Source organism: Gymnogyps californianus, chromosome 13 (genome assembly GCF_018139145.2).
Source record: "Gymnogyps californianus isolate 813 chromosome 13, ASM1813914v2, whole genome shotgun sequence".
Taxonomy (NCBI): domain Eukaryota; kingdom Metazoa; phylum Chordata; class Aves; order Accipitriformes; family Cathartidae; genus Gymnogyps; species Gymnogyps californianus.
In genome coordinates, this window is record NC_059483.1 from 20,362,102 (window position 1) to 20,377,680 (window position 15,579).

At 39.7% G+C, this 15,579-nt stretch overlaps 2 protein-coding genes across 5 annotated transcripts in view; one reads left to right on the plus strand and one right to left on the minus strand.

Annotated features, from left to right (window-relative positions):
* The window catches only part of IPPK (inositol-pentakisphosphate 2-kinase), a 57,284-nt gene extending 42,345 nt beyond the window's left edge, over nt 1-14,939 (plus strand). For all 4 annotated transcript variants that reach the window (XM_050904464.1, XM_050904465.1, XM_050904463.1 and 1 more), the window contains 11 exons: nt 1,046-1,141; nt 1,979-2,045; nt 4,647-4,768; nt 5,190-5,279; nt 5,902-5,960; nt 6,373-6,445; nt 7,444-7,723; nt 8,863-9,013; nt 10,522-10,624; nt 11,116-11,195; nt 11,754-14,939. In XM_050904464.1, coding sequence (XP_050760421.1) covers nt 1,046-1,141; nt 1,979-2,045; nt 4,647-4,768; nt 5,190-5,279; nt 5,902-5,960; nt 6,373-6,445; nt 7,444-7,723; nt 8,863-9,013; nt 10,522-10,624; nt 11,116-11,195; nt 11,754-11,979 — 1,347 coding nt within the window. In that variant the 3' untranslated portion in view covers nt 11,980-14,939. The remainder of the gene's footprint in view (nt 1-1,045; nt 1,142-1,978; nt 2,046-4,646; nt 4,769-5,189; nt 5,280-5,901; nt 5,961-6,372; nt 6,446-7,443; nt 7,724-8,862; nt 9,014-10,521; nt 10,625-11,115; nt 11,196-11,753) is intronic.
* Nucleotides 14,940-14,955: 16 nt separating this feature from the next.
* The window catches only part of CENPP (centromere protein P), a 150,612-nt gene continuing 149,988 nt past the window's right edge, over nt 14,956-15,579 (minus strand). The window contains exon 10 of the mRNA XM_050904471.1: nt 14,956-15,345. Coding sequence (XP_050760428.1) covers nt 15,224-15,345 — 122 coding nt within the window. The 3' untranslated portion in view covers nt 14,956-15,223. The remainder of the gene's footprint in view (nt 15,346-15,579) is intronic.

Here is a 15,579-nt window from a genome sequence, read left to right on the forward strand (position 1 = left end):
CTAGCATTTGATTTTCTCTTACTCTGCTCTGTGGTGTAACATTTATTTTTTTTCCTCCTGCTCATGGGTTTTTTTCCTCTCTGATTTTACAACTTGGACATGAGTGTTGCACTTTCTTTTCCTCCCCTGTTACTTAATCCCAAGAGTAAATCTATATGGTTCAGTGCTTTATAGTGTACAGGGGTACGCAAAGCAGTGTTTTTCCATAAAAGCTTTGTGTTACAAAAGGACACAGGAGCTTGGAGGTTGCCTGTAGTAACAGTAAAATACTGTGCAGAGAACCAGAGTGTGCTGGAGTGCTGGGAATGAGATAATACTGTTGTAAAGCTGCTCTGCTGCCTCTTTAATGAGCAGAAGTCTGTCAGAGTGCGCTAATGTCACTGTCCTGCTTCCAGTACTCACTCAGCTTCGTTTCTATCTAGCTTGGTATTTTTGTCTTGTAGAAGAACTTTGGTGTTTTCTTCTAGACACAGAACATAAAATTAACAGAAGATGACATTATAGTAAGATTGTTCATTGCCTGGGGCAGGATTTGGGACAGATGGCAAATTGTGTACCCCTTCATGCAGAGTTTGTGATGTGGCTCAGTCTTTGCAGCCGTTCTCTTCCAAATCTCCAGGTGACGTGCTTTATAACAGTCAAGGCCTCTCCTGCACTTCACCTGTTGGTAAGAAGGCATGCTGTGAATCTCTTTTGACTATTATAGTTCTTTGAGCTGTTTTAAGAATAATGGTCAAAGACAGAGTAGATCTTGAGTAATCTCCTCCAGTTCCACCTTCTTCATTTTCTCTGTCCTTTTTCCCTTCAAACTTAAGAAGAATCATCTCTTCTGACCGTTTTCCTGTTTATCCCAGCCTCTCAGGTAGCAGTAGGGAAACAAATGTAGCACACATTTCATGTGTCTCCAATTTCAACATGCACTGACCTACCAAACTCAGTAGAGCAATTAAACTACTTTGCTAAATCATTGACTAGTATGTGTATGTATTCTTGAGTGTTGTTTATCATTATTTTGTAGTTAAATTACCATGGTTCTGTCTTGCAGACTTCAGAGGAAATACTACACCATCTGCAAAACATCGTAGACTTTGGAAAACATGTCATGAAGCAGTTCTTTGGGGAGAACTATGTTCATCATGGGGTAAATGTTTTATTCTTAATAAATGGCTTATGCATTGTAAACACTGAAGTGTTTTGGGGAACACTGAATGCCAGTAGAAGGAATTAATAGGGTTTGCAGATATTCCCGAGCAAGATACACGCGCACACACAGACACACACCAGAAGCATTTGGATCACAACAAAGATCCTGCTCTGTGCTGATGAGGTGATTGGATTGTACTCTGTGGTTTGAGCTATTTCAAGCTACTAATGAAGAGAGTGCTCGTTTCTTTGCCCTGCATAAGGTGAGAGGTGTGAGAGAGAGAGATTTTTAGACTAACTGCAAAACAAGGGGAGAAATCTGGTTCACGTGAATTGCCTAGGTTTCTGTGCGCTCAGAGGCAACCTTTTTCCTTGCCACTCACTCTGTTCCGCAGGGCGGCCAGGTCTAGTTAACTGAACATCAGATACCTGAGTGGGAAAGTTACACCTTCTCCTGGAACCTGAGTTATGCAATTCTGCCTCGGAAGGGTGGGATGTGAGACATGGGATGGGATGAAATGGGACTTTTTCGTTTGTGAAAAGGACAAAATGATGCAGGTTTCTTCATGCACTTTAAACTTTCACTGAAAATGCTCTTTCTCATGCATTTATTTAAATTAGTTCGTGGTTTTCATAGTGGAGTAAGTATTGCATGTGATTGCAGGTACTGGTCTTCATATAGACGGTTAATCAGAGGGAGAAGCTGTTGACTGTATAGTTTAGTATACTGTTGTTAACATCCACTGAACTTTGGTATTCCACTTTAAGACCCCCAAACTCGATATTAATTTTTGTGTTGAAATATATGTTTTCTTTTTTTTTTTTTTTTTAATAGGAAATTATTCAACTGCCTTTAGACTTCGTAAGACAGCTCTGTTTAAAAATTCAGCCAGAGAGGCCAGGTAAGTGCCAGGGATAGCATTAAAAAAGGGGTCTTCCTCAAGCTGTACAGCATTTTGCTTTATTATAAAGCAAAAAAGCATCATAGCTCAGAATATGAGGAACCTTTTTTCAATATTTAGACAATGACAAGTTGAAAATTTGTTGGGAAAAAATGGGTGTGTTCTAGAATTGAAAGTTGCATCTGATATTAGTTACATCGAATTGGGGAAAAGGATCCTCTGTAAGCCTGTGTTTGTTAATTCTTGAACAAGCTTTCACCTTGCTGTGAAGTCCTTTCCAAAGGTCAGTGAGGGGGGTGGAAGATGTGTCCTGAAATAATTGTTTCGATTCCATCAGTTTCTTCTCCTGGACTGTGCAGCAGAGCTTTGGAAGGAAGATAGTTTCAGAAACTCCACACTAAACTGTCGTGTTTTCACTTGGGGCTAGCATCTCACGTCTTACGAGTCATAGCACTCAAGCAGTGTGCAACTTAATGTTCCAGCTTTTAATGTCTCTTCCCTGATAGCCGGGCATGTCTCATTGCAAGGGGTGGCAGTGTTACGGGCTCTGCTGCCTTTAAAGCTTAATGAGCATCTCTGGGGCTGTGCTTGGTTTCTCCCAGCTCTTACATGGTGCTCTGGGGTCCCTGTCCACAGGTGAAGTGCAGGTACGTTTTTCTGGTCCCCTTGGACGGGGTGGGGATTGAAGGGGACAAGTGTGCGAGGTCAGGGTGCACCAACCTTGTGAAACCTTTTGGAACACGCTGCAAGACTCGAAGTTTGGCAATCTCTGATGCATTCAGTGTGAAGCGCTACAGAATTTGGTGTCGTCATTCTTAGTCAGCAACACTTGGGGGCATTGTTCTTCACGTGTGGCTAAAAGTACAGTGAGGTGTAAGCTCTAAAATGGGCAAAGAGAAGATGTCCCTCACGGTGTGTTCATCTTATGTTCTCAGACGTTCTTGGGAACGGCCAAAAACTCCTGCTTTAGCAAAGTTCCTTGAAGAAAATTTGGTATTAAATCAAAGTCCTGTAGCCAGTACTTTGATGCCTTTGATCCAGGAAAAAAAGGAACTTATTTACATATAGTGTGCACAGGATGCTCTCTATTGCTGACTTGTCCTCGCTTTTTTGAGAAACAGTTCCACAGTGCCAGAAACCAGCAAGGAAAGTAAATAGTGTCTAATAAAAATGACAAAATCAATGATACTCTGGTAGAAGTGAATGATAGAATTTAGTTTTTATTTCTTGAATTTTGTGTGTCCGCAGCTCCCGGGGATTTCGTTAGAGGAAGAAATGTGGTTGTGACGAGCTGTCCAAGTGCTTTACAACAGCAAATCTCACTGTTCATTTTTAACCAGGATTTTTTTTAAACCTCGAGGAAAGAATTTCCTTTAATATTACCTTTCACATAGGCCTGTCTAACTTACGAAGGAACTTCTCTAATACTTCAGGTTTCTGGGTCTGTCTGATTTGGCAAGTGGCTTTCAGCTGACCATGAATGTACTTTTGCTTAAGTTTAGAAAAAGAAAACAAACCCCAGCATTTTGTTGGGGAAAGAAGGTTTCTTCTTGCTCATCCCAGTGAAGTACAGGATGTAATTGCAGGCTGATGCCTAATGAGGCTTCAGTTTCTGAGATTTATTTTTTTTTTCTATTGCAATGTGTTTTTCAGAATGGACATTTTTCTTAGCAATGGAAATTATAACAGAACACAGGTGTTCTGTATGTCTCTTTAGTAACAGATATTTGAAAATCCAGGAGTGTATGTTCTTGTTAAATTTGAATTAAAATCTCGCAGACCTTTCTCTGTCCCCGAGGATGCGTGTGGAGGGAGGTTATTTAAAGGCTTTATCTACATAATGCCTCTTGATCTTAGCCTGAAACCGTTTTGTGACTTCGTTTCTTCTCAGGATTGTTAATGTGGACTATATTAAAAAATGCTATTTTTAAAAGGGTGGTCTTAGCAGGGGAAACTCTTGTTCTAAGTGAGCTTGTGAGGAGAGGGAAGCTAACTTTTGTTCCTTCTATGTTCCTTTTCACCTATTTATTATTTTGATGTAAACACTGGAATGGCTAGGAGGAGACCACATACGGACTTGAGGAGTTGAGCGAAGCCACTTGCAGGTTCTGTTCAGATTTACACTTTCTCCTGAACTTCTCAACAGTTTCTGATATTCCTGCCAGTTTTCACAGATTCCTCTTGGCTAGACTGAGGGATGGTAGTTCGTGCAGTTTTAGTACGCAAACATGAGATCACATTTTTGAATACAGCAGTAACTCTCTAGACCTGTTGTCGGCCAGTTGAATGCACTCCCTTGCTGTTGCAGGCCTCGCTGATACCTTTCTTGGGATGAGCTGGGAGCCGGCCGTTACAAGCAGCTCTTGAGGCACTCTGTGTGCCTGTGACAGTTTGGGGGAAACTGGAAACAGATGTTGATAATGGGGAGGGCAAATTGACGCAAGCGCATAATTGGCTAAAGCCTGCTAAACTGTCCCCTGTCCTTCTAAGTTTGTTCCCACCCACCCCACCCCCCGGTGAACAAGATAACTACAGAGTAAAGTAAACATCCACACACCTCATTTTCTTGTTTGTGTTGCGTTTTTTTTTTGTTTTCCCCAGAGTCTCGCTGTGATAAAGATATGGACACTCTTAGTGGTTACGCAATGTGCCTTCCTAATCTGACCAGGCTGCAGACCTATCGCTTTGTGGAACACCGGCCAATCCTCTGCATAGAGATTAAGGTATTGAACCGGAGGAGATCCTTCTGGGGGCTTTGTTTGCATTCTTTAAGTACGTACTGACCAGAGCAGTTTCAAAGGACTGCAGCAGTGGGATAAGGCAGAGCTCACTGCTTTCCCTGTGACCTATAGGATGAAATATCCCCCTCCCTCTTCCAGTTCCTGATCTTTCGAAACCTGGGAAATTCCCAGGTATTACGAGGCTTTTTTGTAGGCCACACCAGTTTTGTGTGTCCTTATTTCTTAAGTGAGGACTCTAAAATAATTGGGAATAATATACAGCTTTTAAGTGTTGGATGTTGACTGCTTTGTTTTTGTTTTTTTAAATTTTCCTTTAACTGGAAAGATTTGCATATTGTCTGCCCTTATATTTCTATAAAGAAATACACTTGTATTTATCATCTTTTTTGTTTGTTTGTTTTAGCCGAAGTGTGGCTTCATTCCTTTTTCCAGCCATGTTTCACAGGACATAAAGCACAAGGTGTGTCGTTACTGTATGCATCAGCATCTAAAGGTAATTTTTTTTTTTTTAAGTCATCCTGCTTTCCTTTGACTGTACTGTGCTTTATTTGCTATTCCAGTCTTGCTTTCCTGTTGAAACTTGCTTAAATCTTTGATATGACTAAAGATAGTAGGTGGATACACATCTGAGTTGCTGGGTGTGAATCTGTTTAGTGAGAGATGGAACAAGTTCTGTGGGAAGCTGGAAGCAAACAGATACAATATTAGTCTTTGAGGACTATTAATGCTGTTGATTGGGTAAACTCCGACGTCAAATTTCCTTTCAAGTAGAGCTCAGCAAATGCACGATGGCATCCTGTAACTTAGAACAGCATGTAACACGCACAGAATTCATTTGACTGATGTCCATTATGTGTCTGAAATTGTGTAACTGTGCCGTACTGTCATTTAATGTGACCTTTCTCCACGCTTTCCACTTGTGAATGCAATTTGAGTGACTTGAGCTAAATATGACTAGGAAGACCCACAGTAGTCACGAATTTTATTTTCAAAGGGTTTTAAGTGTCATGGGACTTGTGAAGACAGGATGTTAGTGCCACACACCTGACTTAAAATAACTAAGAGTAGCTATTCCAGAGAGAGTGATTAACAGCAGTGGTGTGGGTTTTCAACAGGTAGCGAACGGAAAATGGAAGCGCCCAAGTAAATATTGCCCATTGGATCTCTTCTCAGGGTAAGGAAGTGTGTAACTTGATTCTGTGTTTTTGCCAAAAAATCTGTTACAGATTTCTTTGACTTTCACTGTAGTATTAAGGATGATCAATGCCTGCTTGTCTGACTTCTACAGTGAGTATTTCTGGTGCTATATACCTCTTTACACCTAGTTCAGGGATTGGAGTTGCTTATTAATGTACCAGTGCCTTTTGCTACCTAACATTAAACCTAAGAGCTGTTTAGTTTACTCAGATTTGAAGTTCTAATTGCGAGTAGTCACTTTGTCTTTGCAGTGACTTCAGCATGAGTCACGCTTAATAGGTGCGTTCACTTCAGGTGCCCGGTTCTGATTCCATAGAGCCCTCCAGGCAGGGGTGTAAACTTCGAAAGGCTCTGATAAAACAGTCTTGGATTGTTTTTTTTTTCCCTAGAAATAAACAGAGAATGCACTTTGCTTTGAAGAGCTTATTACAGGAGGCACAGAACAACTTGAAAATATTTAAGGTAAACAATCAAATCGCTCTGCTTGCCTTTTTTTGCCCTGGCTTTTAAACAATTTGACTTCAGCATCTGAACAGTCAAGATCCTACTTCAAACCCACCTAATCAGCACCATCGCTGTTGGACCCCAGCAAAAGAAGAAAAGGGGAAAATTCTTAGTTAGATTTCAAGTTAGGACAGGTGAGTAATAATTCCCCAGAACTAATCAGTCTGAAAGAATCGCCAAGGAACAACTAATAGAAAAGGACTTTTAAAGGCGACCAAAGTTTTAAAACTTTATGTGCCTCTTCAGGAGGAAGACGATAGAGAACTTTGCATATTGCTGCAAGTATTTTTTTTAATTACTGTTACAGCATTCATGCAGGCCAAACACACAGCACACTTCACTGAGGAAGTAAAAAGTTACCTTTTCTATGGCGTTAATGTAGGAAAAATATAAAGTAGTAACTCGTGGCTTATGCAGATTTACAGATTAATTCTAGGAAATAAGATTCTTTACAATTTATTTCCGATATTAAACCAACTATTTGAATTACTTAAACTTGTACGAACTGTCCCGTTCTTTCTGTTAGTACAGGTAACTCACACCTTTTCTGTCCCTTTTCCATTTTCCAATCTGGCTTTTAAAAGCAGGTTGTTTCGCATGGTGCTCTTTTACTATTGATGTTATTGAGAAAGAAGCGATAGGAAAATGTGCTAAGTATCAGTTCACTTTTATTGTTCTGATTACTTACAGTTGATTAAGTTGGGAAAGCAGCACTTGATTTAAATGGGCTTTTTGGTCCTAATTCAAAGGTTGTTACCTGTGGTATCTGATTTAACTTAAGAGGCCCAATTTCTAAGAGATTGGGAATGTGTGTAGTTGTATGCAGACTGTTAAACTGCTAACACTTTGCTGTGCTGTGTCTTAAAATATTAAATCTGATGCTTTGATTAACTAAGTATGAATAACTGGATTTCATGAAGTGCCTAAATAATTTTTTTTTTCCCCCTCATTTGCAGAATGGGGAACTAATTTATGGCTGTAAAGATGACCAGGACTGTGTCTCTGACTGGAACGAACTTGCTCGTCACTTAAAACCTTTCTTTTTTCCTTCCAATGGGTTGGTCAGTGGGCCACACTGTACAAGGACAATTGTTAAAGAACTAATCCATGTTATAACTATGACGCTACTAAGTAGTACTGATGCCTGCAGGGCAGGTGATATGAAGACAGTTCCCATTTCACAAGGAAGAAGCTACTGTGAAGCAAGTGCTTTTAATAAGGAGCTAGTAAGAAATGGTAAGAAATAATTTCTTGAGCGCTGTCAATAATTAACTGTTATCATGTAACGATTCAGATCTTTGCCTCTCGTTTGCCGTTTAATACTGATGTGAGAATGGAAACAGTGGAGTTTGTGACATTTAAAAAATGAGTTCTGAGCTGCATAACTGCTAGATAATTGTTTTTAACATGACATTGTAGTGAGCACTTTTAGCACTGTACCTAATGAAAGGGATAAAAATAAATTCAGAAGGTGGTAGAGGAAAAATGGAAGAAAATACCAGTTTGAGCTGATAACCATCATAAGGTATTTCAAATGAGAGGGGAATTCTTATGTTGTATGTGACGAAGTCTGGCTGTGTTGGTTGGTGTGTTACGTGACACCTGTTTCTTGCCTTTCCCTGCTCCTCCTGTCAGCCCTCGCCAGCTAGGGTGTAGCTCATTTTCTTTTCTTCTACTACTCCACTGCTGGTGAAGAGAAAGGTATGAATACTGGAGGGAAAAGGAATGGGAAGTGAGAGGTGGAAGCCTGTAAATAATGTTAATTCCTCGGTGCATGAGTTTTGTAAAGCTCTAATCATTCAAGATGCTGCTAGTTATCCTGATTACACAAACAGCATGTTTCTTACTGTGCTTTTGAGGAAGATCTCTTTCATTGCTGGTTGGTTTTGTTGTATTGTGTTGGAGAAAGAGCTAACTTACAGAAATGACAGCAAATACAAATCTGTTTATACTGTATTAAAAAGACTTGATATCTGAAATGCTGAGTGACTTTCTGCCAACAGTTGATACTGTTGAAAGTGAATTTGTGGTGGTTTCAAACTCATGAAAAATTTCTCTGGTAGACTCAAACAAGTAGATTGCAATGGAAGTGTCTGGGTTTTGGTGCTTTATTTTTTTTTGAATAATTTGTAGAGTTGTATACCGGGCGTTTTATTCTGCAGTCAAATATATGCTGTCTAAATGTGCAGGTTAGTACATGCACCTGGCACAGGAGTGTTTGGGAACTGAAGTGTTTTGGGGTTCCCCACCTCCCCCCCTGCCGTGATTGGTCTAAAGAGTATTTGGATTTGCTTTGTGAACAAGCACATGTAATGGCAAAATGAAGCAAAGACGACACTAGTGTCTGCCTTATTTGAAAATACATTTTCTTCTAGGTAAACATAAGTTGGAAAGCTCTGGCTTACCGAGGGGTTGTCTCCTTTATAAAACCCTTCAGGCTCAGATGCTGGACATGCTGGATATTGAAGGACTCTATCCTTTGTACAGTAGAGTTGAACAGTACTTAGAGGAATTTCCTGAAGAGAGGTAAGACTTGATGGCTTTTCTTTTCAGTTCTGATTAAGTAGGTATGCAGACAAGATTGGCTCTATGCAGACACAACCGTTTGTTCTCTCTTGTTATGTTGTATGCAGCCTTCCTTCATGGTATTGCATATTTTGAATTTCTAACTTGAAATGCCCGATAACATGAAAGATGAGTTTTATTGTTAAAAGTTTTGATGTCAGTCACTTTGGCCTGAACTTTTAAGTAATGATTACGGGACGTTCACAACAGGGTAAGAGAGAAAAACAGGAACAGGGACTAAGGAACAGGGCGTTCCTTAGTAGTGGAGGTTGTATATTTGAGGAAAGATACAGTAAAATGGATGGTTGGTTTCTCCTGCCTTCGGTACCTGCAGAGCTAGGACTATGTCTGCAGGAATAATGATGTCTTTGCAGTCATTCTTAAGTTTCTGTTGGCCTACCTACAACCTGCCCTTTAAAACCCTGAATTTGATATTCAGCAGCAGTCCAGCCTGTGCCTGCAAGAGCTTGCGGAAGGTGTGAACCTGCTGCTGGCCAGCCTGCCCTTGTGGCATGATGAGAGTAGCTCCAAATGCCAGACTGTAACCCGCATCACCAGTGATCAAATCATACTTGAGGCACAAGAATCTTTATCTTATGGTATTTCTTGCCTGGTGAAGAAATACTGGGCATTGCAAGCTGCTACATTTGTTCTCAAATAAAGCTTATTAGTTGTAACAATAATTGCTATAAAAAGCCTGGAGTTGGAGGCTGCTTGCATTCTTGGGCTGTAACTTGCCTGTAATTCTGCCGTAGCTCACACGAGGGCACTCTGGCTTCACTTGCAAGAGGTTGCTGCTTGTGCTCCTTCAGCTCTTTGGCCTCCTCTTGGAGTTGAAGGGTTATCTTATGGGCAACGGGTTGGCCTTAAGTTCTGCTTAAATCACTTGCAGTGTGGCTTACCTGTATATTTATACATTCAATAATTTGAAAATGTATTCTGTCATCTGTGGGGTGTTTGTGCACTGCAAACCCCACTTTCATGCGTTCAGCTTTTCAGGAGTTCAGGTATTTAACATGGGAAGGAAGGAGGCCAAATAAACCACCCCCTTGCTGGCACACATTATGAAGCTGGGGGCAGAGCAGGGCCTTGTCAGATAGTGTATACCCCCAGTGTTTTCAGCAAGGCTTCTGGGAGCTCCTGCAAACCGTTGTAAATTTTGAAACTTACCCATTTTTGCAAAAAATACTGTTCTTGTAGTGATACACAGGTGGCAGTGGATTAAAAATGATTCATCTTTGAAAAAAAACCTGACCCAAATCCTAAGCAGCAGCAGCAAATCTTGAGTGATATGAGAATAATAGGGACTGGTCATGGTGTTAGATCTCTGAGTATTAACCTGTTGCCATGTTTGTCGGTGTTATTGTTGGTTTGTTCTAATCTGAGTATCTGGGCTGCTGAAGAAAGATGTCACTGAAAACCAGTAAACATCTTGGCTGTCTGTAAATCTTCTTTTAAAATTTATTTAGAAGTACATTACAGATAGATGGACCTTACAATGAAGCATTTTATGAGAAGCTGCTAGATCTTTCAACTGAAGATGATGGGACAGTAGCATTTGCGTTAACAAAGGTACTTTTCCTGTGTGTGTTGTTGAAGTTTATTTAGTCTGTCAATTTTAATAAACACGTGTCTCACTGAAAGGGCTGGATGGCGTGTTCGCATCACCGCTGGCTTGTCAGAGGTCTGTACGGTTAAAGTTCTTAATTGTGCCAGGGTGTATCTTTATAGCAGAAGCAGTTAAAACCAAACATGTTTAGCACCAGTTCTTGAGAGAAAAATAAAGCTTGTTATTTCCGTTCTAGACTGAGGAAGCATTTGCATGAACTGGTGCTCTTTTGGCCTTCAAGAAAAGTATCTGCAGGAAATAAACATGATTCTTTCACAAGATGCTGTAAAACCACTTGCTCCTGCTAAGCATCTGTTATAGAGATAATTTCCAACTCTTAAAGTACTAACATACTAATACACTGAGTATACTAATGCCTTTTATAACGAACAGTATGCTTTACTAAAGGAAAATACAACTATGAAAAAACTTTTGTTATTTTTATGTTGTATAGGTGCAGCAGTACAGAATAGCAATGACTGCGAAAGACTGCTCCATCATGATTGCCCTTTCACCCTGTCTACAAGATGAATGGTAAGAGAGACCTGCTTTTGAATGACTCCTACTCATTTAGAAACTGAAAGATGTGTTTGCACGGTTCAGTCAATTCAAGTAACTTTAAAAAAGTGGGGTTTTTTTGGGGGGTGTGCGTCCTCCATCCTTCAGTATGCTTGGACACTTGTTCTGATACTGAATTTGTGTTACCTTGAACCTAAGTAGGAGTTGCAGTGATTCTTTCTGGTTCTGCTAGTTAATGAGGCTGTTGCTTTGTATGCATACTAACAAGAAACAGATTAGACTTACTAAATACAAAGACACAGTAATTGAGAGTAATGTTTTGACTTAAGCTGCGTGGAAGCTGAAAGAAAAATGACTGGAAGAGGCGCCAGCAAGTTCACTGTAAGACTGGTTAAGCTGGAGCTATAGTTTCCTAAGTAAGTAAGTGCTACATTAGCTGCAGTTTAGTTTCTTAGGCTCCCGGGAAAGTTCCAAGACAAACGTGAGAGTCACTTTTGCAAGGAGACTCGGGATACACAACTGAAAAACGTTAGCTGCAGTGACTCAGCTGTGCACTACGGTTTTGTTTTCCAGCTCTGAGCAAAGACCTGTGGTACTAACATCCAAATCAAGATTCACCTTCTCTGTTTCTGTCCTGGACCTCGATCTAAAACCATATGAAAGCATTCCTCACCAGTACAAACTTGATGGCAAGATAGTAAACTATTATTTGAAGAATGTACAGGCCAAAGATGACCCAGTTATGTCCAGTCTCTTCAAGGAGAATGAAGACTGCACATTAGTTCTCCATAAAGTGTAACTGTTTCCTTAAGGTTCTTTTTCTTCAAACACATTAGAAAGTGAAAGATTAACGGAATACAATTAGGGTGATTTTTTTTTTTTCTATTGTGTTCGGTGCATTTTTCAGCTGTGAATGTTTTTGCTTTAAGAAATGATTTCTGATTGGTATGCCTTTTCAAAGACATGGAATAGCACTAAAACACGCATTTGGTATATAACCTTAATGAATGTATTTAATATGACAGAACAGATAACGTGCCATACCTTGGAACTAGAGGACAGATTGAATTACTACTAAAAGTCTACTTCCTTAGAATTGAAAGAGCACAGAATTAAAGGTTTCCTGAAGTATTGCACTAACATAGAAAACCTAATTACTAACAAGAGAATTGCCTTGGAGCTTGTGCTTTGAGTCTCACTCATGCCTACTAGGAAGAGGGAATGCTCTGACAAAACCTAATATAAAACTCTAGCATTAAGTCCACTGAAAATACAACTGAAGTGGCTACTCCAGTGTTACTGATCTATGGAACTACCATGTTACTGCAGAACACTTTTAAGTACTAATGCATGAGATGATAGATTAAGAACACCAGACTGCCTCCAGAAGTTTTGTGATCACCTTGTATCTGCCTACCTAAAGCTTCTGAAACTAAGTGAAAAGGGTTAAAGGTAAGCATCTTTGAGTTTTATGCGATAGCTGGGCTTAACGCATCTGACATACTGGTCTTTTATTTTCTATACATTATATGCTGCTATTGAAGGTGAAACCACAGCTCGCTCTTACCTAATTTAAATTGAGCTATAAGAATAATATATTCTGAGTTTTACACGTTATTTCAGGTCTTTCAGATTGTGTCAAACGTTGGTATTATTTCACCGATATCCCATGTACTGCGTAGCATGAGCAGCTGCTTTCAGGCTCATTCTTTTTAAGTGACACATAACAAAGGTGACAGTATCAGATTGTCTTTTCTAAAGCTGCAGGGGGTCACTTTCTCACGATGAATACTGGAGCTAAGCTTGTATCACTACTTCCGCAATTTAGTGACGGCTGTACTTTGTAAACATTGGTTATGTGCAGCTGAAGTCTTGTGAGATGTTGCAGTAAAAGCCATCCTGAAGGAAGATCCTGAGTTGGAGACTGAGGATGTATTCAAAACTGAGGGTAGCATGATAAAATCTACAGCCACTTTTGCCATACACTTGGGGATTACACACCCAAAAATGTGCAGAGAGATGCTATTCAAGCTACAGTGAACTGCTGTTACCTGGATACAATGTGTGCTTACTGGTAATGTTCTTCAAAATAATGTAGGTTAACATTTAAAAAACATATTGATACTGGGATCTCAGTGTAATGTTTGAATTGTTCCATTTTACCTGAAATTCAAAATGCAAGCCAGAAAACCCTGTGTATTGGCACAACTCAAGGAAGAAATATGAACTAGAGTAACACCACTCACACAGCAATAGAGCTTTGCCGTGGGCAGTGACCCATGTTAGCAGTCTCTCATATTCCGCTTCCAGGTGCCAGCGTGCCTTTCTGGGATAGGGTCGTTGGCTGCTCTCACCGAAATGTGATGCTACAACAGTGCAATAAGCTGGTAGTTGACAGTGGTAATTAATAACTCCTTTTTCCCAAAGAAAACCTGGGGGGAGAGAGAGCTGTTTTTAAATCCAGAAATCCTCCAGCTGTTAGACAAGGAAGGAAGGACTATCCACAGCTGGAAAGTTTTCAGGTTTTTATGCTGTAACTTTACACACATTTCATATGCAAATAGAAGTGTATGTGCTGATCAAACAGTTTCATTTTCATGCAAGGAGGAGCTAAAGATGAAATAAACTAAAGGTTACACAAAACTAGCTAAACCAGTGACATGTCAGTGGATAAAGGAGCAATGAATTTTGCTTGTCTGCTGGCTTCCAAACTTGAGATTAGTCTGCCTTATATCTAACAAGGTATTTTATTGTAGAGTTGCTGTTCATCAAAACTTAAATCTCTGGCATTGCTCAGCTGTAGATTCTGACAGAAACCAATCTCATCTGTCAGTTTTTCCTGACCTACCAGAACAGTAGGAGACTATTTCAGTAATTAAATAGTGGATTATTAAAATTATGGTATTATAAACATACTGTTGCTTTAGTTCTTGATTTCTCCACCTGTTTAACCATGGCTATAAAATATTTTGTCACAACTTACAAATGGAGCAGGCAGTTTTACTGCTTGCACGGTTAGAGTAGCTGTGGACTTGAAAAAGAAGTCTCCTAATATTACTTGAGAGTCCACAGTTGGTGCTTTTGGGCCCTTGATTCCAGGAACAACAACTGTTGCTCCCCACTTGAGAAGGACGTGACTTACAGTCATATAGGTTTGGTTTGGATAAGGTCGTTTGGTTGTGATAGCCAGTGCAGAGCAGGAACTCGCTTGAAAAATGCTGAGAGTTCACCAGTGAGCTAATGGTACACCTGACGGAAGTGAAGGAAGATGCCAAGACATCTGTCTAATCTGTTTTGTTTCTTCAGGGATGAATGTATGAAATGTGATGCTTTCGTAACGTTATCTCTAGAATTTCCCCCTAGAAGTAGGAAATCTAAACAAAGCACTGCAGTGAGCAGTAGTTAACTCGTCCATCTCTCTCTACAGAAGTGTAATGGTCCTTTCTTGTTTAGTTTAATGCTGTCTCTACTCAACACTTACATTGTGGGAAAAAAATTTACTTCATACAGTTACCCCCCCCTTTTTTTTTAGCATAGTATGTCTTTGAAATCTTCAAATTGTCCTCTTCTACCCTAATTTAATGAGAAAGCTATTTAACTCTTTGTTCTAGGTGTCTCTTACCGTTCTCTTGTCATTTTAAAATCACTGTACTTTTACAGAGCTGTGAAATGAAATGGATTTTTATGGACTTGATTTTGACAGTGCATGATCTTTTAACACTTTCCGGGTATCTAGAAAATGTTAAGAAGATAAACCACTCTGGTACATTAATGATTCAGAAAGATAAATTTATAATGAAATCACTCTGTACATGTAACTATTTTATTTGGCATTTTTGTATTTAAATGGCTGTATTTATTTTCATGTCATGACAATTTATATATAACGTGCCATAATTGTACAGATAGCATGTTTTATGAGTATGGTTTCTAAATGGAAAATAACTTAATGTTTATATTCAATAAAATTATAGACTGTGTAACACAATATCTTAATTAAAACTACTTTTGAAATTGCTACCTGTTGTAAGTCATGCTGGTGTTCATTTTTCCAAGCCAACCACTTTGATCAGATTCTCGATAGCTGTCTCAATCCCAAACAGAAGCAGCATGCTTCGGAACCGGGTGGGCGCATTTTCAATAGTTGCCATCTTCTGCTCCAAGACTGCAAGAAAAATGTGACAACGAACATTATTTTCAAACAGTTGCACTATTACGGAAAGTAGCTGTCAGCGTTGCATTCTCAGATAAAACAGGTTACCTGCTGTCTAGAAGAGGAAGATGCACTTGTTTTTGTAAGCCCTTTTCAGTTATACAGGAGGTGAATGAAGCTTGGCTGCTTGCTAAATTGGGATTTGTTTGCCTGGTTGGGCTCTGCAAGATGTATTTCCATTTTATG